This window comes from Cyprinodon variegatus, unplaced genomic scaffold (assembly GCF_000732505.1).
Source record: "Cyprinodon variegatus isolate N-32 unplaced genomic scaffold, C_variegatus-1.0 Scaffold100, whole genome shotgun sequence".
Lineage (NCBI taxonomy): Eukaryota > Metazoa > Chordata > Actinopteri > Cyprinodontiformes > Cyprinodontidae > Cyprinodon > Cyprinodon variegatus.
The window spans coordinates 1,237,470-1,265,003 of record NW_015150553.1 but is presented as its reverse complement, the minus strand read 5'-3'; the positions used below and the strand labels follow the sequence as shown (position 1 = coordinate 1,265,003).

The 27,534-nt window shown below is 39.3% G+C and overlaps 1 protein-coding gene across 4 annotated transcripts; it reads left to right on the top strand.

Annotated features, from left to right (window-relative positions):
* Nucleotides 1-24,758, top strand: tle1 (transducin like enhancer of split 1). 4 transcript variants are annotated; one of them, XM_015374333.1, is made up of 20 exons: nt 1-587; nt 2,343-2,443; nt 3,773-3,836; nt 5,146-5,190; nt 10,338-10,400; nt 10,536-10,610; nt 15,545-15,761; nt 15,937-15,953; nt 17,894-18,007; nt 18,093-18,146; nt 18,761-18,910; nt 19,004-19,142; nt 19,423-19,622; nt 20,476-20,552; nt 20,651-20,900; nt 21,452-21,699; nt 21,964-22,111; nt 22,251-22,401; nt 22,502-22,578; nt 23,290-24,758. In XM_015374333.1, exons 1-20 carry the CDS (start codon nt 564-566, stop codon nt 23,395-23,397), a joined length of 2,322 nt encoding a protein of 773 aa, XP_015229819.1. In that variant the 5' UTR covers nt 1-563; the 3' UTR covers nt 23,398-24,758. The 4 variants fall into 4 exon arrangements, with proteins under 4 accessions (XP_015229819.1, XP_015229818.1, XP_015229817.1 ...); XM_015374332.1 differs by having other exon boundaries at nt 15,542-15,761; XM_015374331.1 differs by having other exon boundaries at nt 10,536-10,640.
* The last annotated feature ends 2,776 nt before the right edge of the window (nt 24,759-27,534 follow it).

The window sequence follows — 27,534 nt, the reverse complement described above, 5'->3', positions numbered from 1 at the left end:
GGAGGTTTGATACTAGAGCTCTTGTGCTGCTGCGGGGATTTTCGCTTTAAAACCAGCGATATATTTACTTCTCTTTCCCTCACATCCAAATGGACTCTATATTCCTCGGAAACTCGATGAGGAAATACAGATTTAAGTTGTTTTGACTTTGCAACCGACAAGTAGAGACCTCGGCGAGTCAAGTGGGAACTCTTCCCAGAAATTAACTTCCGTGGATATATGTTTTGATGTTATGACAGGGAAACGGCAGTTTGCGGCTCCGTGGGTTGTTGTTCTTTTCGTCTGACTGTTTGGTGGCTTCTTTCTACCTGGAATTACCCTTGAGCCATTAGGGGAGTCGGTGAGGCTGTTTCTCCTTTCTTCCCCACCTGGCAGTTACCCCCGCACAGGAAGAGACGAGGACCTGGAGACGTCCACTAAACAGTCTGTAATCCCAACCAGACCGTCGTAAATAAAGCGGATGGATTTATTTCCTTGATCGGGAGCTTTATTTACACCCTGTTGTTCGTTTGGTTCCTCATTAACGGGGTTTGAGGCATCCCTGCCCCCCCAGGAGAGAGAAGATGTTTCCCCAGGGGCGACACCCGGTAAGTTCCTTCCCCTCCAGCAACGCCTCACCTGGCAGAAAACCAGTGTTTACACTTCGCACCTCATCACAAGCCTTTCCCTTATGCTTATCTCATCCTACATTTGCTTATAGGAGCAAAGTGGATTGATTGTGAATAACTTAAAAGTTTGGGGGTATTTCAAATGCGCCTCCCATATAAGCAGAAGTGCCAGTAGAGTAATGGATGGTGTCATTTCAGATTAAGTTTGTAAGATAAACAACACATTTTATGATGCATCCTGGTATTAATAGCACTTATGATACAAGTTATAGAAATTATCTCTTACAAGCAAATTTCAAACATGAAGACAAATCAGGTATTGTTGCATTAAATGCACTGCAAAAGATAGACTGTTTATGTTTACAATACTTTATACATACAATCTGCGTATTTGAGAAGTTATAGGTGTGGATTACTTCCTCAAAGGGTCACATTAGTAACTTTATATTGTTGTTAAAGATCTCTGGCTATAAAAAAAACAAGTTTTTTATTTTATTTTTTATTATTTGTTATTGTAAGTGAGTAATGTAATGTTAAAACCAGAGCTGCACATCATTATCACACGTTGGATGCCACGCTTTTTGTAAGATCTGCCCAGAGTTTGATGCCCAATGTTTTCAGATGTTTCAGAATAGGGGTTTAGACATTGTGGCAAAGGAAAATAAGGAAAACCGTCTTAACATAATTGATTAATCATGATTATTATCTTAATAACTCTTACATATTTGTTTGTGAAATGGCTTTTTAAAGTAAGCAAACCACAAAGTTGTTGTGTTTGACTGTTTATTTTAATAATCTTATTCAAACAGTCTGTTCTCCACAAACAGAACCACTCTACGTTGACTTATTTCACTAAATTAGGACTAGGGCTGCACACTTTTAGGAAATTGAGTTGTTATTATTGCTTCAAACAGTATGACCTTTAGCGTCCATGGCAGCTGATGGCATCTGCTGCAGCGAGACTCTATCCAACATTGAAGGACTGCTCTTGGCAATTTGGTTTAACAACCTGCAAATATTATATTAATTGAAGACATTTGCAATGGTATATTCATGAACCCTTTATTTATCCAGGTAGATCTTTGTTAATAATCAATCTTGTTTCAAGCAGCAGCTCATAGAATATTCCAAATAAAGGCAGCCATGAAAATACATTTCAGATAAAATATATAAAAAAAAAAAAAAACAATAAACGTACCCTAAAATAGGATTTGAAATTAGTCAATATGTTTACGAGAAATTGGTTTTATTAACAGGTTTAGAGTGGCCTTAGATGCATTTAAAGAGATCAACTCCTTCAGGTCAAGTCCTGCTGCAGCCGATTCCAATCCCAGGGAACAGAACATTTTTTTTTCCCTCCATGATCAGGACCAATCCAAGCTACATTTAGTAAAATTAACTCGTATGTGCAAATCTTACTTGGGAGACTAAACGGACATTTGGTGTGGCATCCAGATGCATGCATGCAGGATTTTCTATTGACGGCACCAATCTGGAGGTTTAGATGTTGCACTGTTTTAATCTCTAAAAAATGTTAAGGCTTAAAATATAAGTTTGAATTTTTCACCTAAATATATGATCCTGATATATCAGACTTAAAAGGTACTCCGTTAAGGACAGCAAAGAATATAGATATAAGAATCCTGTCATTGACCCAACCAACCCTAAAGCTCATAAACATATTCCAGGTGATGTTGTTGTTGATGATGATGATTCTCTTTGTTTTTGTTTTAGACGCCCCATCAAGCTCCAGGCCAGCCCTTCAAGTTCACCATTCCAGAGTCACTGGACCGGATAAAGGAGGAGTTCCAGTTTCTTCAAGCACAATACCACAGGTGGATAGTGCAGTTCAATTCGCTTCACTCTTATTGTGCCAGTTAATAACAAGTGTCATCTCCAGGCACTTTGAGACAAGCAGGTGAAAGTCTAAACCAGTCCAAACTCTGCAGACAGATTTAATTACAGAGCAGTTCTAATAATGATTATAATGGAATCTAGGGAAGCCTATCGCCTTATTCTGACCAAGCATGTGGTGACGGCAGAACTGGAAGGCTTGAAGTGATAAATACAATTGTTGATTGTTCTATAAGAAAGTAGCAGGAAGATGAAAAGTAGCTTTGGATGCTCAAAATCAGGTGCCTCTAATTCAAATAGATGAGGGCTGGTGCCCTGCATCTTTTAGATATGTCGGTAGCCTTGCAGACCTAAATCAAATCAAAGCTTATTTATATAGCACTTTACAACAACACCAGGAAGACCAAAGTGCTTCACAGAAAGATAAAAACGTTGCAACATTGCAAAAACTGAAATCATAAGCATAAAACAATGCCTCCTAAGTATTAAAAACCAGTTAAAAAAATTAGACTTTCAAATCAAATGGCTGAATGAGCATGCAGTGAAACTGTTCAGAGGTCGGCTTATAAACACATATTGGAGTCGGGTGTGTTGAAGCAGAGATTAATCTGAAAGTGACTGGAGTTTGAGACCACAGCTTCAAGCCAATCTTACGCTAAGCATTATTCAAAATGAAAGTCTAAGGCCTCCCCTTTAAAAGTAGGTAAACACAGTGCAAGTCCTAGCAGGGGAATCCAACCCCCCTCCCCACATTATTTATTTTTTAACTATAAATCTCACCCTACCCACAGTCATTTCCTCTTCACCACAAAGAAAACAGCAATTCTAGTCTCAGCCTAACCCATAAACCTGGTTCACATACATGAACATGAAAGCGCATACATTTGCAACATGCATCAGCGTTGGTGCTTAGTCTGCGGTAGGTCTAAGCCTCAGTGATGGGTGAGAGCCAAAGGGTGGCCTGTGGGCTGAGGGTTTCATAAATTACCCCTGATTTTTTTTTTCTTTTTTTCCCATGGTTGTGTGTAGTAGTTGTGGGCTGGGCTGCGAGGGTGCAGTGATCTTCGTTTATGCAGCCGTTTCTCTCTGTTTTTGGGGTTGGTTTGGCTGCAAAACTGCGTTGTGTTTTTAACTTAACATCTCAATAAAGCAAGAGGGAGCCAAACCTCCAACACCCAACACTCTGACTTCCAACATCTGACAACAGAGCAACATGATTGCTTTGTGACCTAATGGAGTTTGAAGTAGAGGTTGTTGTTTTAGGCAAGATGTGCAAATGTATAACACGTTTTTTTTTTTTTCTATTTCAGTCTTAAGTTAGAGTGTGAGAAGCTGGCCAGTGAAAAGACAGAGATGCAGAGACACTATGTCATGGTAAGTCCCCTGGCTTTCAATTTATTGGCCCTGCAATGTTCCACATGACAAACTGCAGAACTGTGTCCTTGGGGTAGATCGTGTTGTTCCCTGACCAGATGTAAAAGTGAACTTTAATCTTTCCAAAGGAAGGGAAGTGTCTAATGTGGATACTTTATAACCTAAATGACTGCAGCAGTACCCTGGAACACAACGGCAAAATGAAACAGCATTGACTTTAAGAATCCTACAAGTATTTCAATATTACACACAAAACTATGACCTTTAAACAAACTAGAAACATATCCTAGGCATAAAGTTTCATCGTTTAATTTTGTGCTTTTATTTTTCCCTTCAGGAGCACACCAATGACTCCTATGGAGGCCTGTCTAACTAATCTTTCATATTTTGGCCAAGTTAAACAGTTTGCAGTATTTTTTGGTTATTGCAAAATAAAATGAAGCAAACATCTCCCCCTTATTCTTTCTTAAAAGTATCTGACGATGAACAGATTGTCTTATTGTGTTTGCACCTGTGAGCATTTAACTAGCGATCAATAATCTAGAAAACAAAATAAATGTGGAAGCTAGCGTTGATTAGCAATATTGTTGAATTAAAAATGTACAATTATTCACAGCACATTGAAAAAGAATCACCATAGACTCAGTTCACAGTTTAGATCAGAGGTTCCCAAATTTTTCAGCTTCTGACCTACGAATCGGTACCTGAGTTGACCCATGACCTAGTGGTATACAACTTTTTCTACAAAATGAATTAGACAGATGTGAAATGTCTTCAAAAATAAAAGTAGTTGCTTTTATATCGTTAATCACTTGCATCAATCTTTGTTTAGTTTAATTTCTCTGGTGGCCCCAACTTTGGGAATCAACGGTTTAGATTAGACTGCAAATAACTGTTATTTTGCTAAATGAATAATATGTCTATTTTTTTTCGATTAATAATCGGATATCAAAAAGTTCCTTAAAGAAGATTTTTTTACAGCATTAAACCAAGTGACACTAAACTTTTTCCTTTTGAGTTCTGGATAGAGAATATCGACGACAAAAACATTTTTTTTTATTCTGCAATGCAAAATAATGTATATTTGTACAATTTCAGTATAACTCCTCCTCTAAGAGTGTTGCTCTGTCAGCTAAAGGCATGTCAAAGATGGTTAAGTTACAGTCCCATTTGAACTGTTGATTAAAACTTAGTTTGTTTATAATAATGTGAATAAAAAGGACAAAGGGAAAGTGAGTGAACTTAACGTCATTGCTGAGAGTTTATTGTTCCAATCAAAGCTAACCCTCTGACTCTCTGTCATCCTCAGTACTATGAGATGTCCTATGGCCTCAACATTGAAATGCATAAACAGGTATGGGCGCCCATCTCTGCTCTCTACATCTTCTTGATTCTGCCTCTTGCCCTCTTTCTCTCCTACTTCCTTCTGGTGGGGTTTTGATGTATTTAGTGTGTGGTCCCGGTGTGTTTGTGAGCATGGACGTGTTTGTGTGTTAATGGTTGTTGTTTATGTGTGTTGCACCGTATCCCTGCGCATGTGTGGATGTGTGTTTATTTGTGATCGATGGGGCTCTGTCTCCATTTCCCCAGTTAGGGCCGGCCGGCTGAGCCCAGAGGCAGAATGAATGGCTCTGTAGATTGATTGGTGCTGTCTAGGGGAGCGGCCTGCTTTATTACATTAGATGGGCAGGGCTGGGGAGGGCGGAGGAATCGATCAACGTGAGGCCAACCAAGGAGATAGTGTTGCTTGCTCTCCTTTTTTTTTCTTCTTTCTTTCTTTTTATGTCATTGGGGAACCTAGAAAATATTTTCAACAAAAATCCTGCCTGTAGAACTTACCTGTCTCTCAACTGTGTATGCTGAATTCAAATGAAATCATGAACAGTTTAATCTGGTTTAGAAGCTTAAGCGTGAATACAGATGATTAAACATGTTTATGGAAGAGTTCACACAAATGTCCCGCTTATGAATGATTGTTGACGAGGGAACCCTCTCACCCTTTATACAAGAAAACCAACATTTCCCTCAGGAGCGCTGCAGAGCTGAGAGCATTTACCAGTAATTACCACCACTATCGACCAGTCAGACCAGAGGAAATTGGAGGTGGATTGGGTTGGAGACTTCACTGAAATGAGGGAATTCTTTCCTGCTTCTTTCATACTTTCTCTTTAGTCTTTTCTTTTCCTCAGAAACTCCACACTTCTTTCCTCTTTTCATCACTTCCTTACTCCCCTTTTCTTCTCCAACCCCCCATTTGTACTCTTTCATTTTATATCCATGTGAAGCTGCCGTTGACTCTTTGTGACAGAGCTGCATCTCTTCCTATTGTTCACACACATGTAAACACACACACACATATACACACTAACTCCAGGGGAGGTCATTAGCTTGGGGCTGCAGTTGTCAGAGCAACAGGCTTCTGTAGGCGGGTGGTACGGGATGCAGACTAACAACCCACCTCCTGCTGGGGATGGGGGGGTGGTCGGTGACAGTAATACTCCAATTATACGTGTAATGGAAAGCCTGTTCTTGCTGAATTTGTTCTCTGCGCATGTGGGAATCTGCTAAACTTCCCTAAATAAGAAAGCTGTAATGTAGACTTACATTTCAGCTTTTATGAGGTTCTTTGCAGTTGAAAAAATAATTGTTTTCCCTTATGGATGTCATCAGTTGTTACTTTTTTTTACCCTAAAATGTTACAGTTTAAACAAACCTTATTATCAAAGCTGTGGTGAGTAAATCTAAAGCTTATTTTTAGCAGCATTCAGTTTTTGACATTGCTTTGGAAGAATTTGGGCCAGTGAATAAGTGGCGCTGCTGGTATGATGGATCATTGTCCTACTGCTTCAGTTTAAGGTCACAAACTCAGAGCTGCTGAGCCAGTCTCCTTAATGCAGAGGCTAGAGTTCATGATTAGTTATGGAAAGTCTTCCCGGTCCCTAATAAGTAAGGAATCCCCACACTATAACAGTGCCACCACTAGGAGTGTGGGAAAAAATCGATTTGGCAATATATTGGGATTTTCTGCTCCTGATATAATGGCAATCTTTCAGTTCCTAGTATTAAACCGCCACTCTGCCACATACTGCTGTGGATCCCTTTTGCTGTGCGGCAGGGCAACATATCTGGAAGTGGAAGACGTGGACTGATGTAGAATGACTCAAACCTCAAACAACGTGGATATTAAAATAACTAAATGATCAATATCTTCCGATGAACATTTACAGCACTTGCTTTTTTATCTATCATTTATTTTCTACATTTTATTTATCATTTAATTTGATGGATGGCTGGGAAAAATATTGCGATATATAGTGATATGATAATATCGTATTGTGACTCAAGTATCGTGACGCGTATTGTATTGCAACACCCATGCCAATACTCACCCCTAGCCACCACTATGCTTGGTGGATAAATGTATTAACAGCCATTTGGCCTGAAAGGGATCTTTATTGCCAGTGACAACTTCAGACATGGATATTTGTTCGATTTAGATTTGTTTTTATCTCTTGACTGCCTTCTAATATGCTAAATCTGCATGATAACCTTTTTTTTTTTTTTTTTTGTTGTGTGTTTAAATGTATGAATGCAAATTAAGAACTTAAACTTAAAGCTTTTTTGAGGCGTGACTGATGTGAGATGGATCCTTCTACAAAAGATGTTTAACTGTAGAAGGTGAACAAAGTTGCTCACTATAATTTACCTTATGTTAAACAAGGCAAAACAGGGAAAGGACAGTTTTATAATTCCATCATAACACATGCTCTGCAGCGGGCACATAAGGTGAAGATGCATGCAGTTTATAATACAAATAGAAACAGTCTGAGGCATCAGAAGCACCTTTGATCTCCTGTTCTTTTATTGTGAATAAATAAACACTGTTGTGTTTATTTGGAATACATACTTTTACCGATCTCCTGTCAAATCAGTTTTACTTGCAGTAAGTTTGCAATCTTTGTAAGATAAAATGCTTTGTTGGCTGGAATATGCAGGCGAATGATAGGCCTGTTTACAGGATGAGCTGAATAATAGCCTTTTTTAAACAGGAGTTTATCAGAATCCGGACTGTTGACACTGAGCGTAATGTAACTGTGGCCATGCTGAAACTGAAACATTATCTTATGTAGCCCAAATATTATGGAGTCACCTCTGTTTGTTACCTTAGTCCCTGTTCACCTCGACCTGAATTACAATCTTGGTTTTACTACATCAGGGCTTATCTTTTTGTTTTTTATAGATAATATATAAATAGAAGTAACATTTCTGATGTTATTGTCATATATATGGTTTAGGACTAAAACTGTGAAAAGTGTGCTGGGTTTCTGATTACAGCGAGTATATTTAACCTTAAGGGGAAATTTCTTCCTCACTTTCAAACCACTGCTCTTTAAAACCATTAAATAATAGGTGTGGTTTAAAGGGTTAAAATATCTGCGCAACCATTGTTGGAATTTAAATAACTATTTCTCTAATAGCAGATCATACTCTGGCTCTTTATATTTTTGATATCCCAACTACATTTGCAAAAAGTTTTGGGCTGATAATGGCTGCGATCCTTGGTTTTAAGAACTCATCTCATCAGACCAATTTTTTTTTTGTGTGCAGTATCCCCACTGTAAAAGGCACTACAAAAGGTTTCTTTTAACCAACCCATAAGATTGTTGTCTTCTAACCACTGGTTTTTAAGGTCGGACTTGTGTAGTCTTCTTTTCTCAGTAGTTTCTCCCTCCTGAGCTCTGGCGCTCTCACTCCTAGTTACCAGTAAATATCCGTTTACTCACGCTACGAAAAATCAGTGTCAAAAACCAGGAAAATTATCATTAAATCCCAGGGAAAATGCTACTCAAACCAAATTAAATTCTGTCCATGGAGCAAGATCATTTCACATGACAGGATTTCTTGATTTAGGATTTTTAAATGTAGAAATAAGAATGTTGAATATTTAAAATGAGACATTATGTCTTAAAACAAGATACATTATCGGACGCTTCTAAATGGTTTTTTTTTTTCCCTCTTGGTAAGAAACAAATATTTTGCGGTGCAGACAAAGCGTACCCCATCACTGAAAAAAAATAATGCTACTGTTTTTGGCATTTATTTAATCATATTTAGTTATTTTAACACAATTGTTTCATGTTAACAGAGTAGGACATAAAACAATTGTGTTAAAGTAACTAAATATGATTAAGTAAATGCCAAAAGGGGTTGCATTATTCTTTTTATTGTAGGAGTGATAGGGGGGAGAAACACAGAATTCATGCTCTTCAGAAGTAGTTTGTGTTTTATTTGAAAGGAGGCAAAGTTATGCGTAAGAAGTAAGAAGATCGTACCTCAGAAAAACGAGTCTCTCCTCTTTGAATAATTTGGAAAAAAAACAGAGTAGGTTGAGTCTAAAGTGGTTTTGGTGCAACTATAAAAATAATATATAAAAAACAAACAAAAAAAAACGCTCCACTCCAACACTGGAAATTATACTTTCTTTAGACTTGGACACAAAGACAGTAACACAAACAGTAAAATAAATCAATAAATAAATCTATTTAAAAAAACAATTCAACTTGTATATAGCAAAAATAAAGTATTAAGCTGTGAGCTAAACAGAGGAGCAGGAACACCAGAGAGAGTCACTCTGAATTAGTGAACTCTTCTCTTGTTCCTCTAACATTTAACTTGACCTCACAAATTCAGCTTTTTGCTTGTACTTTTATTTGGGAATCAATTGATCCATCACTTTTCAAATTTCTACTAAGGCACAAAGCATGTATCATTTTTACAATTACCTACTTTTTTGTACGTTTGTCAAACAAAATCCCAACAAAAGACAGAAAAGGTTGTGATTGCAACCTTGCTAAATGGGTTTCTATTTATGTCGGGTGGGATGTTTCCTCTGTTCGGCCATTACTGCTAATCTTTGATGGCTCCTCAGATTTTTTTCCTCTCACAGGACGTTGTTGTATCCGTTTGACTGAATGATGCATAATGTGGGACACTTCATCTGATTTGGAGCTACTGAGGGGGTATCTGGTTACAGCCAGTTGTAGCCAGCTCTGGGGGGGGCTTAGGGGGCAGGCGGATGTGTTGGCATGGATACGGGGGGAGGAAAATGAAGTTAGGAGGTGATTAGATTATGTTGAAGTGCTGATGGGAAAGAAGGACAAGAAAACAGAGGACAGAGATGGAGCTAAAGAAATAATAAAAAAAGGCAGAAACCTGATATCCCCAGAAGCAGTTGGAAGATCTTTTACTGAGCTAAAAACTGGTCCCACATTAAATTTATGTGCAGATAGAAGTGGTGTTTTGTCATTGCATCATAGTCGGATGCAATGTGCATAGATTTATCACCGACTTGTGCGTCTGTATGTGTGTTGCACTTGTAATGCTTTATTGGTGTAACCAAACAGCTGTCGTTTCTAAGTGGATGTAATTATGCCATTAACAACTGAGTCTCTCTCTTTTTTTTTTCTTTTTTTTATCTCTGTGTTCCTCCTTCGTCTTCAGACCGAGATTGCAAAGAGACTAAACACCATCTGTGCACAAGTCATTCCCTTCCTCTCACAGGAGGTAAGTATGTGTGTGACTGTCAGGACCAGACTGTCTTTTGTTTCCCTTTTATACACAACCTCTTCTTTCTTGTTATACAAATCTGCCGCTCAGACATAAGCAAAGTCTCTGTGTCTGTCTGAATATGATTTACAGCATCAGCAGCAGGTGGTTCAAGCCGTGGAGCGGGCTAAACAGGTGACCATGGCAGAGCTGAATGCCGTCATCGGGGTACGTGGACTGCCAGGTCTTCCACCTACAGTGTGTATTCCTCTAATTTCTCTACACTTACACCATTTCTCCGATTGTTTTTTATGTTCTTAATTGTGCATTTTGTTTAGAAGAAGTGATGAAAGTATAAGACTACGTTCACAAAGGCTTTCTCTTGTTTTCTTTGTTGTTTTAATAGTCTGTAAAGTCCGACTGGATCATCTGATGCCTTTACAAACATTTAAACGTCATTTGTGTAAGCATCCCATTAGAAAACCATTATACAAATACAGTAGCGATTTAAATGTAACTGCAGCCTTAAATTAGGCATTTTGTTCGCCTGATTTCACTTGAAGCTGCATCTGTATCAAAATGGCTAATTATCCCATTATCAACTGGGCACATGTGAAATAAAGCAAAAAGGCAGAATTTCTAATGCATTCAACAAATCGATCAAAAGCCTTTGATCAATTCAGTTTCAATTTCAATTTAATTTATCTTTATTGTCATTGTCACAAGAACAACATTTTAAAAAGTGCCATCAATCAGTGCATATGCTTAAAAACAAAACAAAAAAATCACTGTCCCACCATTTACACACAATATAAGAAATAAAAAACAAATAACTGATACAAAACAACTAATAAATAAGAATAGTACATTCTCACACACATCATCCATGATGATTAATGGTTATTTTTGGTTGCATTCAGATATATCATATCTGATGCACTTTTATTTCTTTTACTTTACTGTAAATCAGATAGTTTAGGCACTGGTGTTTTGATTTTAAAAAAATTGGAGCATTTTGTGATTCCTTCATTTTGGAAATAACATTCTTACTTACTACTATCAAATGACCAGCAGAACAGCAGAACAATTTCCTTTTAATTTTAGTTGTAGTCATTAAAGTATGTTTGGAAAAAAAAAGCCTGATTAATGAATCTAGTTTCTTGCTACATAAATTCCTCATAGTTTATTTTATATGAGTTGTTAAAGCAACATGAACACCTTACAGGCCTAATGAAATCTGTAACCTTCTGTAAGCTTAACCTTTTTATACTACTGTAGTTTTATGCATGTTGCTGATAATATGGACAATATAAAAGCATTATGTCCAGTGGATAAAAAAAAACAACAACAAAACATTAAAAAAGGTTTAAAAAAAAGTTTAAAGGAAGGAATGTGATTTTAAAGATTCTGTAATAATTTGAGTCAGACCAGTAGAACTACTGTAGATTTTGAGGTATGAATGTCTTTTGGGTCTTTGCCCAGCAGGGAAACTGCAATATTTTCTTGCAGTGCTTAGTGAGTAAATGCTTCCTCAGTGCTAATTTAGAGAAATTCATAAATCATAGACTAGATAGTCCTTAAGGTATGATGTCTGGCAAGAAACATGACCTAACTTTACTGAATCAAAGTAAATATTGGGTCTGGCTCTACATGCGAAGTTCTTCATTTTTACATGTTTACTTTAAAATTCCAAAAAAGTAAAAAAACAAACAAACAAAAAAAAAGCAATCCACTGGTCTTTGTTTTCAAGTTTGAAGACATTTTGCGTCCCATTCAGGAAGCTTTTTCCATAAAAAAAAAAGAAAAAAAAAGTTTTTTTTCTAAGCGCTATAGCAATTCAATTCAGTTTATTTATATAGCTCCAATTCACAACACAAGTCATCTCAAGGCACTTTACAGTTCAACCAGATCATACAGTCAAATTGATTCAAAGTTTTCTGTCTATGGAAAACCGGTTTATTGTATCGATTCATTGACTCGGATGCAATCCCTCACACTAAGCATGCTTGTAGCGACAGTGGAGAGGAAAAACTCCCTTTTAGCAAGAAGAAACCTCCAGCAGAACCAGGCAGTGGTGTCTTGTAGTAAAGTGCAGACCATCATAGTTTGTAATATTTTTTTTTATGAGTTGCAAGGATATTTTAAGCAATTGTGATTAAGATCAATTTAAATAAGCTTTATGTTTTATGTTATAAAACCTACTTTATAACTTTTAAAACATTGATCTTGGTCAGCAGTGTGTAACTGCAGTAGAAAAGAGTTTGACCTAAACTCTGTGTTAGCAAATGACTGAACTGAACAAAGAAATAAAAGCTCTATACTTTATAAATGTGAATATGTAGGGGAGAGTTCATAGAAGTTCAGTTTTTTGGGGTGACATAACTGTAGGTGGTTCCTCAGCTTTAGGATGAAGCAAAGTTTCCTTCTGCTTGGTGAATGAGCTGATCCTTAAGCAGGAGTTATAGACGCCCCCCCTCCCCAAAAGAAGGAAGAAACAGCCTTTTTAGCCAAAGGGGCAAGGGTGGGAGGGGGAGGATTAAGAGTCTGAGTTTAAGGGAATTGTGGGAAAGAAGGGGGGTTTACGTAGCTTTTGTTTTTGCTAAGAGTGGGCGAGGGGATCAGAGGGTTTGATCCCCCTGGGTTTGGCTAAATTTGGGGAGGGCTTGTTAGCTGTTGTGGACTGGGAGGGGGTCTGTTTTTTGTGTGATGGGGTGAGAGGTGGATTTGGCAGTTGCTTTTTGAGTCTTAATTGCGGAATTTTAGTGTTTGCAAAGGGGGTGGAGGTGGGGGTAGGTCACAGCGCTGTTCCCCTCCCCAATCTCCTGTCTCCCACGCCGTTCTGTCATTCACCCCGTTTGTGAGTTAAATGAGTGTAATGAAGCATGCTGCCCCTGCCTCTACACACCCATGACAAACTGGGCTCCCCTTGCCCGCTCCAATACTTCCCCTCCATTTACTCCCATCAGGAGGGGGGGCTCTTTGTGTTTCCGTGTGTTTGTGCATCTGCTTTTTGTGTGAGTTAAGTGTAGCAGAGTGTTCATTTCCCTGTTATGGGATGGCTGGGTGAAGGTGTTTGTGCCTGCCTGGTTTGTTTAGACTATGCATATTTGTGTGATCAGGTGGGATGTGGTTTTATGTTTTTGTGTGGTTTTGTTTGTTTGTTTAAATAAGGAGGGGGAGGGGGCCTTCAAGCCAGCTCAGAAATTGTGTTTCAGGCAGGCAAGGAGGTTAAATGGATGTAAGCTGCTTTGCTTTTTCTCAGTGTGGGGTGGAGGCAGAGATGGATGGAGAGGAAAAGGGGGAAAAAAAGGTGGAAGCTCAGAAGGTGGGGTGGGTTAGTCAATTAGGTGAGATAAAAGTCAGCTTGACCTTCAGCGCTCCTCCCACCCCTGCTGAGTAGTCTCCTTTTCCCCCACCCCAACCCCTCCTCCCCTGTCTTCCTCCTGCCTTTCTTGCGGCAAATCAGTGAGCTTGGATTCCAGCGGCTGCTGTCTGAGGAGGCAATAATGATGTTTTTGAACACAAAGACATTTCATGCTCAGATGAGCGCCTGATTTGGTGTGAAAGAGAGCAGGGCTGCCAGCCAAACCTGCCCTCCCTTTCTGTTTTTGACCCTCTTGTCTCCTTTTCTCCTCTCCTCAGCAGCCTCGCTCCTCACAAGACCTGACATTGCAAAGCAGCAGCTGGGACTCTCCTCCCTCTACCCCTTCGTCATTCCCTCCTTTTCCGCCCGGTCTCTTCCCCCCCTCCTCTCTGTGTCCACATCCTCAGGCTTAGGGGCTGTGATCCCAGCTGTCAGTATTGTTCAGTGTTTGACCTCAGAGGGAGGAGTGAGTGGGTGTGAGGCAGTATGTAGGGGGAGATGATGTGTTCACCCTCTTGAAGAAAGCTGCAGCTTGTTGAGCTGACGTAAACCACAGACACTAAGGACCCCATCCCATCTGTTGGAGTCTTTAATTGGGCAATAGTGTTGATTGATTAGGTCACAAAGTGTTATTGATTTTTTTCTTTAGTATTAGTAGCTATATTTCATTCATTGAGATTTTAGGGGGCTGTAGGTGTCAATGGTTTCCACTTTTTTTTTCAGCTGTTGGGTCGTGCTTAGGGGAACCACCAGAGAACTCATTTGGTTATTTGTCAGAATATCGTCATTGATGTGGTTTAGACTTGTAATCACAGACTGTTTCTGCTCGTCGACATGACCAAAGAGCTCTAGAGTTTCTAACTTTGTTGTTTCCTTCCAGTTGAGTTTTGGTGTCAATTATAACAAAATGTATAATTATAATATCAGCTGACTGGAATCAGTTTATCCATTTGTTTAATATATCCAAATATTCAGCTCAATGACGCTTGTAAAAATTGTAAGCTATAAAAGCAATACATTTCCTGATGGTTGACAGGTAATTACTGTGTCTTCCTTCACTGCTGAAGTTTAATTTTAGTGAAGTTGAGAATCAATCCAGAAGGATTTTTTTAAGGTTATTTTACTGAGCAGAATGATTTGCGGTCTACTTTAAGCATCATCAGCTCTGATTTCTTTGCTGTGATTTTTTTTCTAGTTTCTTGTGAATATTTACATAGATTATCAGATTATTTAATAGCAATGATAAATAAAAAAGTATAATACAGTGTAAAATGTCAATATATGTCCTTAAATTTAGAAAATTAAACTCATATTTCATAGGGTTCTATGATTATGACTTAAAGATAACAAGAAGCTAAAGCTCTAAGCTGCAGAATAAATTAAACATTGAGAAACAGTGATTCCACAATTCTGATTGAATTTGTTTTATCAGTAGTAAATTGATTATGGTAACATCTGCAAGCAGTTTTTTATATAGATGTTTATGAATACAGGTGAGGATTTGATAGATTACCCAGAGAGAACAGCAGGACATGACTTGGCCATACTTTTGCTTGACCATTATTTAAACTTGGTTCACTTTAAGTTGTTGTGCTCTGTTTGTAGATATAACGATGCATGTAGATAACACATGAGCAATCAGTAAATATATGTTTGAGAAATCCTTGACTGATAATTAAATGATTATAAGCTTGACTGTTTTTCAGATTGTTTGCAGAATAACAAATTTTCATCCCATAGACTCTGGCTTTGTCTGGTTCCTTCAGCCCACATTTATTGTTGTTTTGTTCTTCAGCAGCAGCATCTATCTCATAACCACGGAGGTGCCCCTGTTCCCCTCACCCCTCATCCCGCCGGCCTCCATCCATCTCAGCTTGGTGGTTCAGCAAGTCTTCTGGCGCTGTCAGGAGCTCTTGGTGCTGTTCCTCCCCATCTGGCAGGAAAGGAAGGTGGTGACAAAAAACCTCACCTTGGTGGATCAGACTCTCATGCTGCAGGACCCGATCACCTCAGAGGTAAAAATATAGGAGCAGTTAAGATAATGGGTCATAGTTTCTGCTGGGAATGTTTATTCTAGCTTATTTTAAAATCCACATACTTTAAAATGCTGTTTAGAAGAGTATTCATTATATTCTGTTTTTCTCCTCCGATGAAAACCCAAACCTGTGACCTGTTTTCTAACGGCTACAGAGCGAGAACCTGGCACCGTAAGTACTTACCGTTTCTGCACCAATGCTCTCTGTCCTCACAGTTTAGTTTATACTCTCGTTTCTCTTTAGGGCTAGAATCTGAGTTTGTTGTCAGATGTGTCGTGGCTAAGATGATCCCATCTCACCTCAGTTCGTATACATCTGTGGATCAGGGAAATCTGCTTAACATCACCCAGAAACAAGTTTAAACGGTCTGCTCCAAGTCAAATTAATTTTACATGACATGGAGCAGTTTGAGTAAATCTGTGGTTTGGAGATGCTTTTGAGGGTTAGGTGATGTATTCTGTATATATCATCATGCAAAATACAAATACTTACAGTTAGCTTTTAGTGAGAAAACTTTGATTTGAGGTATTTTGCTCTGTAGTCTGGACTAAAATTTAGAAGTTTCCATCCATCCATCCATCCATCCATCCATCCATCCATCCATCCATCCATCCATCCATCCATCCATCCATCCATCCATCCATCCATCCNCATCCATCCATCCATCCATCCATCCATCCATCCATCCATCCATCCATCCATCCACCTTGCAGATAGACAAACTTTTATCATATCTAGTCATCATGAATGAATGTACCTTTTTTGGTTTTACCTATATCTTGTATTTGTATATTTCAACCCTATATTATGATTGTATTGGGGACATGCTTTACTTAAGGATTGGACTTCTAGTTTATTTATTTTTTTGTTCCCAAATATGCTCAGAACTTATATTTCCTCTTTCTCTTCCCACCGCAAATGAGCTTTTTAGCATGGTCACACACACTCGCTCAATCACACGACACGCACATACAACAAACACGCTTCTCTCTCCTAGTCTGCATTGTTGTGCCTATTTAACACCTCAGTGAGCAGATTACCCCCCCCTTCCCCTCCTCTTGCATCCCCCTGATCCCGCGCTTAAAGACTCTCATTGTGTTTAATATCACCACCGCTGAGAGGGGAGGGCTTGGGAAAGGGTGGGAGCGAGGGAGCAGCAGTCATAAGACACTGAGCTTGTGTGTGCGCGAGAGAGACTGTGCTAAAAGCAAACGGGGTGGGGGGTGGTTGTGGTGGTGGTGGGGGGGGTTGCTTATGTTTTGCCGGGTCAGTGCATCTGTGCTTAGCTCACTAAAACCGTTCAATAAAAGGGGGGAGAGAAGAGGGAGGAGTAGTATACAGACCCCTCATCAACCTTTTTTTTCCCCCTCCAAACCCTCCCATCTTTTCTACTCAAATCTCATCTTCACCCTCCCCCCCTCCCTGTATCTCCCCTCTCTGATCCTCCTTCATTTACCCTTTCCCCCCTCAAAGTGAGGCTTACTCCCTTGCTGGATGTGTGCATGCGCTTGTGTTTGTTGGATGCACATTTCATTGACAAGCTGAGACTATAATGGACTCAACATGAAGCTTTAATCCATTAACAATAGGATCCGTTGGTCAGGAGGCCGAGGAGGGGGGGGTGGCTCAGCCTTTGTGTGTTTGGTCTAGGGACACTAGAATATTATGCAACTAATACACACTGACTTGTCTGTCACACATTTGAGTCTACATACGGGCTTTCACAGTCAATTACACAGAACACACACACATGCTGCAGCCAGTGCAGCTTGTCGGAGCCAGGAGAGGGAGCACTGATAGATTTCGAGAGCCACTTAATGTAATCATCAGCTTCAGAAGCATGTGTTTGTATTTGGCTCTGACTGGCTTTGGTCAAGTGAGAAAAGAGGTAGCAGTTAAAGTGTTAGTGCTGCTTAATTCATGCTTCTGTCAAACGTTAACCTCTTGATGAGCATCAGTCTGTTTTTCTAACCTGCTTCACACGTGACTGAGAAGCACTTGTAATTAGTGGTTGATGGATCCAACGGTTTAGCAGGTTCATGCAGAATACACACACAGGCAAGACAAATCCTTTCTGTTTCATCTGTTGCCTTTTTATCCTCTATCTATAGAGCAACTCTTTGCTTCCGGAAAGTCTAAGAAACTCTGATAAACGGCGCAACGGTCCGGACTTCCCAAATGATACCAAGAAACGCAAAGTGGAAGATAAGGATTCCAGCCACTATGTGAGATGCTATTCTGCTTTTCTGTCTCTCTTCTGGCCAAAGTGAGGCTTTAATGTGGGTTATAACAGTCTGATTTCTTCATTAGGATAGTGATGGAGAGAAAAGTGATGACAACTTAGTCGTCGACGTTTCCAATGAGGTCAGTATGTTTCTTGATTGTTTACTTTGGGATATCCAGACTTTTACTGAAGTATATTTTGCTGTTTTTTCCACATTTTATCATGTTGAATTCTTAATGTTCATTGTATTTTATTGGGATCTCAACCGATGTAGCAAAATAAGGTTGACCAAACGTGTGACCAGTAAAGAAAACACTTAATTTTTTTTTTTTTTTTGAATTTCCCATAAATAGCCCTAATTATTTGCCTCTCTGACCTAATTTCCTGCTTCCAGCCCATGAATTTCATACCCAGAATGATGTATCTACCGTGTTTCATCATGGAGACGGAAATGTCCAGATTTGAGCAGTGAACAACTAAAACACATTTTTCCATTCAAACTGGACTCTATTTACTGTTAATGTGTCTTATGCTGACTGTTTGTTGCACATGACTTATTTAGGGGCATCAGAGTTTAAAGGAACTAACGTGTTTAACCCAAATCCCAAAGAGTCCACCGTTTGGTTTTTGTGCAGTGACATTGCAACAATCATGGTCTATGTTGACTCTTTGCTTAGTTTTCTGATAAACAAGGAACATTTCCATAGAAACGCTGTTTGGTTTTCATGTGTTTCCCTGTTTGTTTTTCCATCAGGATGCAGCCTCCCCTCGTGGCACACCACTTCCATCCCCGAGAGAAAACGGCCTGGATAAGGCCCGTCTTCTCAAAAAGGATCCATGTAGTCCTGCTTCTACTGCTTCGTCGGCCAGCTCCTCATCTCTGAAGTCCAAAGAGATGACGATGGTAGAGTTGGATCACTGTTTCACTTGACACATCGATTGAGTGAATATGAACAGGGTTTATATATATTTACGTTTCTTTCTTTCTGTTTGGCAGCGAGATAAGGCAGGTACACCTGGTTTGAAGTCGAGCACTCCCACACCTAGAGGTGACTCTACCCCTGGTCCTAGTTCCACTCCTGGGGTCAGACCTAGCTTATCGAAACCTCCATCCATGGAGATACCCCATCCACCAAGTAGGTCTTCTGTATTTTAACTTTTTAATCAAAACTGTGGCAGTTTATATTTTCTTATTGACATTTTTTAAGTGGATGAAAAGGATCTAATTGATTAATGTGAATTTTCCTGCTGATATCAATAGAAGTGTTGTTACCCAGTCGTTTATTTTCAATAGCTTTCATTGACGGGTTTGGATGTTTAACTGTTAACTTTAAAGGGTTAAAATTTTTTCCCAATTCATCTTTACATGCTATTTAATAGAGGGTTATGCTGCATAAACTTCTTGTATTTATTCAGCTGCAGGTCTGCGGACTCCGCTGGCTGTTCCTGGTCCGTATCCGGGGGCCTTTGGGATGCTGCCCCATGCAGCAGGAATGAATGGAGAGCTAGCTGGTGCAGCTGGCGCTGCTGCATATGCTGCAGGACTGCACAACATGTCCCCTCAGATGAGTGCCGCTGCTGCAGCTGCTGTAGCAGCATATGGCCGTTCACCTATGGTGAGTGGAAAATTGAGTCGTTTTTGGAGCTTACTAACAAAGTATGATCATTATTAGAATTTTTTTTCAATACTTAAAATAAAAGAAATAAATACAAAATCAAACCACAAAGCTATATTAAGGATCTTTGTTAATAACAAAACTCAGCCTGGTTGTTGTCGTGTGTGGCATTACACTCAAAATATAGAAATGTGAATCGAACTGCTGCTTTAGCATGAGGCACAGCTTTCAGAAAGAATTCAGTCATTTTTAGAGGAACCTACCCAGCTTTAGATTCTGACTTCTCTCTAACTGGGCTGATGTTGGTACGCCTACTGCTGCTTTGGGAGTGGTTCAAACATTTGCAGTTTCCACACACGAAGATTATTCACTTTAATTGTTTTAACTTCTTTGTTTCCAGTTCTACTTGAACAAATTTGCTTTGGTGTTGATCTGAAAAGAAGGAAAGAAAATACTGTCAACTTTATTGACTTCCACTGAGCAATTTATATTTGAAACTGTGTGAAATGTTGACAAACGCAGAACACCATTTCACTTGTCTTTGTGATCAATCAGCTCATCGCTCCTGGATGTATTTACTTAGTGTTGATTACACAGTTTAAATAGGTTAAAGCGACATCTAAACAACACTTGATTCAGGTTGTGTACTTAGCACCTAGATGAGTGTGTGTTAGTAGGTCTGGTGTATATGTGTTAAAGCTGTGTAGTAATGGCAATAAGAGCTCTTTTTTCCCCCCAGTTTCTTTCTCTGGATTTTAAGTTTTTGTAGTTTTATTTCCAGGTTAATATTGGCCTTTCATCTTTAATAATTACATAGACCTATATTGACTTGTAAATGTTTCACTTCTTAAAGGTTGGGTTTGATCCTCACCCTCACATGCGAGTACCCGGAATGCCTCCTAGTCTTACAGGAATTCCTGGTGGAAAGCCGTATGTAATATTTTACTTTTTTGTAATACTTTTTAGTGCACATTCTTTGTTTCTCATCAATGACTTTAACTTTCTCTCCTTTCCTTTTTTTTTTATAGTGCATACTCCTTTCATGTTGCAGCAGATGGACAGATGCAGCCAGTTCCTTTTCCTCCAGATGCTTTAGTGGGACCAGGAATCCCTCGTCATGCCCGCCAGATCAACACGCTGAACCATGGTGAGGTGGTCTGCGCTGTCACCATCAGTAATCCCACCCGCCATGTTTACACGGGGGGAAAGGGATGTGTTAAAGTCTGGGATATAAGTCATCCTGGAAATAAAAGCCCCGTCTCACAACTTGATTGCTTGGTGAGTAAAGTTTGAAGTATTTTTTTTCCATAACAGCAGAATATCTGTCAGAAAGGGAGTAGTGTGTTTCACTTGGTAAATTTGATTGCCGATGATTGGAAAGGGGTGAGGGATTCCTCAAGGATCCTTTACAAGACAACTTTAATTAGTAGGTGATGCTGTGGCATGGTTAGTCAAAGTGCCTGTCTCGTAAACGGGGGATCCCAGCAGTACCTTTCTATCTAGTTGTGCAAACCTCTTTGTTAGTAGAGTGTTGCCCTATTGGGTAAGAGCAGTGCCCTTGTACTCTAAGAAGGGTGCAAATACCCGGTTCGATCCCCACAGGCTGCAGTCTGGCTCCCTGAGCAAGACCCTTAAACCCACTGCTCCCCTGGCACCGCACAATGGCAGCCCACCGATCCCCTAGGGGATGGGTTAAATGCCATACCATCTCTTCAATCAATGAAGCACAATTCCTGAACAGTGATTTGAGTATTTGTTTCTCTTTGTGTCAGACTTTTATTTGCACATGTTTTTCCTACAAAAAACATATTTATTTTCTGCCCCAACAGAACCGGGACAATTACATCCGCTCATGCCGTCTCCTTCCTGACGGTCGAACGTTGATCGTTGGGGGTGAGGCAAGCACGTTGTCCATCTGGGACTTGGCCACACCCACTCCCAGGATTAAAGCAGAGCTGACATCCTCGGCACCTGCGTGCTACGCTCTGGCCATCAGTCCCGATTCCAAGGTCTGCTTCTCCTGCTGTAGTGATGGAAACATCGCAGTCTGGGATTTACACAACCAGACACTTGTTAGGTAAGAAACTAAAAAGTGTTGATTCTACAACTAGAGCAGATGTTGAAGCGGATGAATTTCTGAGATAACTTGGCTCAACGTTCACCATCTTCTTCTTCTTTCTGAAATGAATCCCTGTTTAGGCTTGATGTTATTTGTATATGCAAGGCACTGATCAAAAAGATTGGATATTTATCTTCCCACAGCCTGTAATACACAATAATTGCTCCTTTTATTGTGTCTTTATCTTCCATTCAACCATGAACTTGTATTTATATTCCGCAGGCAGTTTCAGGGTCACACAGATGGAGCCAGCTGCATCGATATCTCTAACGATGGTACAAAGCTATGGACAGGAGGTCTGGATAATACTGTTCGCTCTTGGGATCTCAGGGAGGGACGGCAGCTGCAGCAGCACGACTTTACCTCTCAGGTGAACACTTGGATAAAAAAAAAAAAACACCATACTTTTTTATAAATGAACTAAAACTACTGAAAATGTAAAAGTAACCGATTATGAATCCAAAGCGAAACCACAAGCTAAAGCTGTTTGATCTCTCACATCCCCCCAGATCTTCTCTCTTGGCTACTGTCCGACGGGAGAATGGCTAGCTGTTGGTATGGAGAGCAGCAACGTCGAGGTCCTTCATGTCACTAAGCCTGACAAATACCAGCTACACCTTCATGAGAGCTGTGTCCTGTCCCTGCAGTTTGCTTACTGTGGTAAGAAACGCATTCTTTTATTGACGTTTTGTTTTGCAACTGAAGTCTTACATTTTTTTCTTACAATGGGATTCTTTTTTGTTATGTCTTTTTCAAAAAGGGAAATGGTTTGTGAGTACAGGAAAGGACAACCTACTGAATGCATGGAGAACACCATACGGAGCCAGCATTTTCCAGGTGGGTCGAAGGACTTTCAACGTTATGTTAACAAATGTGTTCCAGTTAAAACGCTGACTCTGAATTTTGCACACCAACCATAACCTACACTTAAATAAAAAAAACAGCCTGGTAAAACAGCTGTGTGGCTGTTTTGACTGTTTGTGCCATTAATGAAGGCTACTGCCTCTGTAATGATGAAATAAAATAAGGCAGTGATATACAATCATTTCTCAGATTAGTAGCATTCTAGTTTTAAAGCTGGAAATACTTATCATTTCTTACATATTGTCAAAGTCTATTAGGGCAGGTTTAGTAATACATGTTAAAAGTCAGTGAAATAAGCCCAGTAAAGCATCTATAAAAAATCTTAACATGGCTGATTTAAATCCTAACAAATTCTTGGACTGTTTCTTTGCCTTTCCTGAATCTGGAGGCGAAGATCCACACTTTAGCGATTTATTGTTTTCATTAAGGTTAGGGGGCTAAAAGTACCTCAAAAAGGATAAGGTTCCTGCATGATCCAACAGTCCAAAGGCACCCTGTGTCTCGTAGCATCAGTGTTGCTGTTTTAATAAAGGATGTGATGAAATCTACTCATATGAAGTTGGAGTCGAAACATTATGGATGTTTTTTTCTTTTTTTTTTATTGATCCCCAAACATACATTCTATCTGACTGTCAGTGTTTTCTACATTCCACTTAGTTTGTTTCTCTATTTGTTTCTTCACAGTCTAAGGAATCCTCCTCGGTGCTAAGCTGTGACATTTCTGTGGACGACAAATACATTGTTACTGGATCAGGAGACAAGAAGGCCACTGTTTATGAAGTAATCTACTGAAAATCAAGTACCTGGACTACCTGGACTCATGTTGGGGGCTTGCACATTTTTTTTTTTTCTGTTCCATCTACTGAAAAGACACAGAAGGTGTTTTACCTGCAGATATATATTGTGCCTGTGAACATGCCTTTATAACCACTGAGAGGTTGCTGGTGGAGGATGAGGAACCACAGCGATGTCAGTAATTGCTGCTTTTCATGGTGGACCGGCAGCTGTCTGGTGACCAAAGGGGGGCTCTTTCTCTCCTTATCCAAGTCTTCCGATGAGCACTAAATTTACTCTACCAGTCAGAGGGGAAACATGCTTGAACTGGCCTCTGGTGTTTAATATGTTTAAAAAACCCTCAGTGGATGGAAATGAGCAGGACACAACAGACAGACGAACAGCTTTTCAGTGTGAACAATATATGCTGTTTAGCATGGTTCTTCAGAGATCAGTCTGTTCTTTCAAAGTTGTCTTTGATGACTTCTGATCCCCAGTTTGCGCCTCTGATACACCTACACAGTCTGAGAATACATGTCTCTTCGTCTTAACAGTAACACATGCTCTTATTAACTGCACTGTATCTGTCCACCTACACACTGAACTTCTGATGCTAAAAATGCCTAAATTGAATGCTTTGGTTAGTTTAACACCATGATCCTGCAAACAGTTTGGTGCAGGGAAAAATCTTAACAGTTACCGTTGTGTGAAGATTTTCCTTTGATACTGTTTTAAAAGAACGCTTGATGGAAACCTGAGAGTTTAAAGGATTTAATTAATAATCATCATATTCCAATAATGCCCTTGTTCACGGTATACATAAAAAACAAAAACACTTTCTACCTTACATGTTCACTCTGCAGGGCTACGTACAAACTGATGTCTTGTTATTTTCCAGACTGTGCTGCATTTGAGCTGAAGAGTCCTCAGGTCTGTTCTGTTTAAACCCATCCTCATCCTGCCTTTATCTTTAAAACACTCAATGTCTTATTGTTTGAATAGTTTACATTTTGTAAACTGGAGCAAACTGTGGCTATTTTGTCAGCTGGGTTAATCTTCCTGTGTTGGGTATTTCTGGTTTAAAAAAAAAAAAAGACAATGAATAGAGAATAAATGAAGCATTGCTGTCAGATAGTGTCCCTTTTTTGCCATGTTTTTCTCCATGTAAAATCATATTTTAACAGTTGAAGATTAAATTATTAAAGCCCCGGTTTAAAGAGAAATTTGTCATTTTCACTAAACACTTTGTTGAGTTTCTCTTTTTGTAAAAATGTAAATATCTTTTTTTTTTCTTACCAGTTGTAGAAATTGCAAGCTTTTTTTGTACATGTTTGACATTTAATCAAGAATAACTCTAAATGGTCTTAAAATAACCAAATGATTGACTCGTCTCAATAAATGTGTTGTTTTTTTCTAACGAATCTTTTTTAGTATTTACCTACCTCTCAGAAAGTAAAAAAAAGAAAAAAAAAAAGTGCAAAGCCTCTCAAGTGCTTGCTGAAGGTTGTGGCTTTAAATCTTTAACAAAGCTGCATGTTTCAGACCAAAGGGGTGTTTCATAAAGCTGCCTTAGTCCATAAATTAGACTCAGTTGGCCAAAGCTGGCCTGTTCTGTCCTTTACCCTTCATAAAGCTGTCTTGCTCTGAGCCTGGCTCAGTTACTATAGCAACTGACCCAGTGAACTTAGCCTGGTTGGAGCAGCATTGGGCTCTATCCAAATTCAAATTCTAGCTCCTACCTCCTGTCCCTTCATCCCTTTCTTTACCCTTCATGGGGTCAGCAGTAAGAACACCATCCTGGGTGAGAAACGAACTCCAGACTGCTGTGCGGAATCCATATAGTCTTTGAACATTTGAACATTGTTACTATAGAAGCACACATGGATGAGGCGTGTCAAATTAGTACTACAGCCTTAACAAAAAAGATCAGAAGTAACACAAATGTCTTTAATGGCTGAAACCTATAAAACTCCAAATGTATGAAGGTGTGTACATTAGTCAAGCATGCGTTTGTCAGACAGAGAACACCTGAAGAAATTTAGTGTTTTTGTTAAATTCCATGAAGTAGCTATGCCTATAGTACTTTGAGAAAGTATTCGGCCCCCTTAAACTTTTCAACCTTTTGTTACATTTCAGGCTTCAAACATAACATTTAAATTTTTGTGAAGAATGAAAAATGGGACACAATCATAAAATTTGTTGGATATATTAAACTTTTAACAATTATGAAAAATTTGCTGTGCAAAAATGTATTACCCCCCTTGATTTAATACCTTGTGGCACCACCTTTTGCTGTGATTGCAAGTCACCTGAGGTATGTCTTTATCAGAGAATGAAATTTGCACCCATTTTTTTGTTGCAAAAAAGCTGGAGCTCAGTGAAGTTGGATGGAGAGCGTTTGTGAACAGCAGTTTTCAGTTCTTACCACAGATTCTTGATTGGTTTCAGGTCTGGACCTTAACTTGGCCATTCTAACACCTAGATATATTTGTTTGTGAACCATTTCATTGTAGATTTTGATTCATGTTTTAGATCTTTGTCTTGTTAGAAGATGGATCTCCATCCCAGTCTCAGGTCTTTTACAGACTCCAACAGGCTTTCTTCCAGAATAGCCCTGTATTTGGCTCTGTCCATCTTCCCATCCATTTTAACCATCTTTCCTGTCCCTTCTGAATAAAACCAGGCCCAAACCATGATGCTGCCACCAGCATGTTTGACAGTGGGGATGATGAGTTCAGGGTGATGAGCTGTGTTTCTTTTACACCAAACATTTTGCATTGCTGCCAAAACGTTTGATTGTGGTTTCATCTGACCAGAGCGCCTTCTTCCACGTTTGCTGCGTCTCCCAGGTGGCCTGTAGCAAACTCTAAACTAGACTTAAGAAATGGCCAGATTTGTGCAGTACATCTCTGATTGTTGTCCTATGGACACAGTCTTGCACCTCATCTGTAGATCTCTGCACTTCATCCAGAGTGATCATGGGCCTCTCTGCTGATCAGTCTTCTCCTTGTTTGAGCTAAAACATTTAGAGGGATTGGCATGTCTTCATAGATTTGCAGTGGTCTGATACTTCCATTTCAATATCATTGCTTGCACAGTGTGCCTTGGGATGTTTAAAGCTTGGGAAATCTTTTTGCATCAGAATCTGGCTTTAAACTTTTCCACAACTGTATCTCTGACCTGCCTGGTGTGTTCATTGTTCTTCATGATGCTCTCTGTGCTTTAAACAGACCTCTGAGACTATCACAGAGCAGGTGCATTTATACAGAGACTTGATTTCACACAGGTGGATTCTATTCATCATCAGTCCTTTAGGTCAACACTGGATCATACAGAGGTCCGTATTGAACTTCTGGAGGGAGTTCGCTGTACTGAACGTAAAGGGGCCAATTCATTTTGCACACCTCACTCTTCAGTTTTTTCTTAGTTAAAAATATCCAATACATTTGGTTCTGCTTCAGGATTGTGTCCCACTTGTTGATTCTTCACAAAAATTACAATTCTATATCTTTATATTTGAAGCCTGAAATGGGGCAAAGAGTTGAAAACTTCAAGGGGGGCTGAATACTTTCGCAATATACTGTATAGGTCCTTTATTCCAAAGGACTTTGAGGAAATGTAAAGCTCCTTAGCAGCAGCTGGGAATGTCAAGAGTTCCCTGTGCTGTGCTTCTCAAAATATTAGCACATTGTGATAAAGTTAATTATTTTTCATAACGTAATGATAAAACTTGAACATTCATATATTTTATATTCATTGCAATATTTCAGGTATTTTATTGTCTTAATATGGATGATTTTGGCGTTCAGCTTATGAAAACCCAAAATTCCTACCTCACAAAATTAGCATGGAAAATAATGAACTTTATCACAAAATGCTAATATTTTGAGAAGGACCTGTATTGATAGGGAGCATTCTGGTTTCTTCTCCTACCTCCAACATTTTATCATGCACATTATTTCAAGAGACATCCAAGTTAAATGTGATATTTCACAGCAGTGGTGGCGGGTGCAAGAGAGTACCCTACAATCGGAGGGTTGTTGCTCTGGCTTTCAGTGTCATTGTGTCCTTGGTCAAGACAACCTCTCTTACTATGATAACAGAGGTTATCATAAACAAAGCAGAGGTTGAGGAAACTTTTTGAGAAACAGAAAA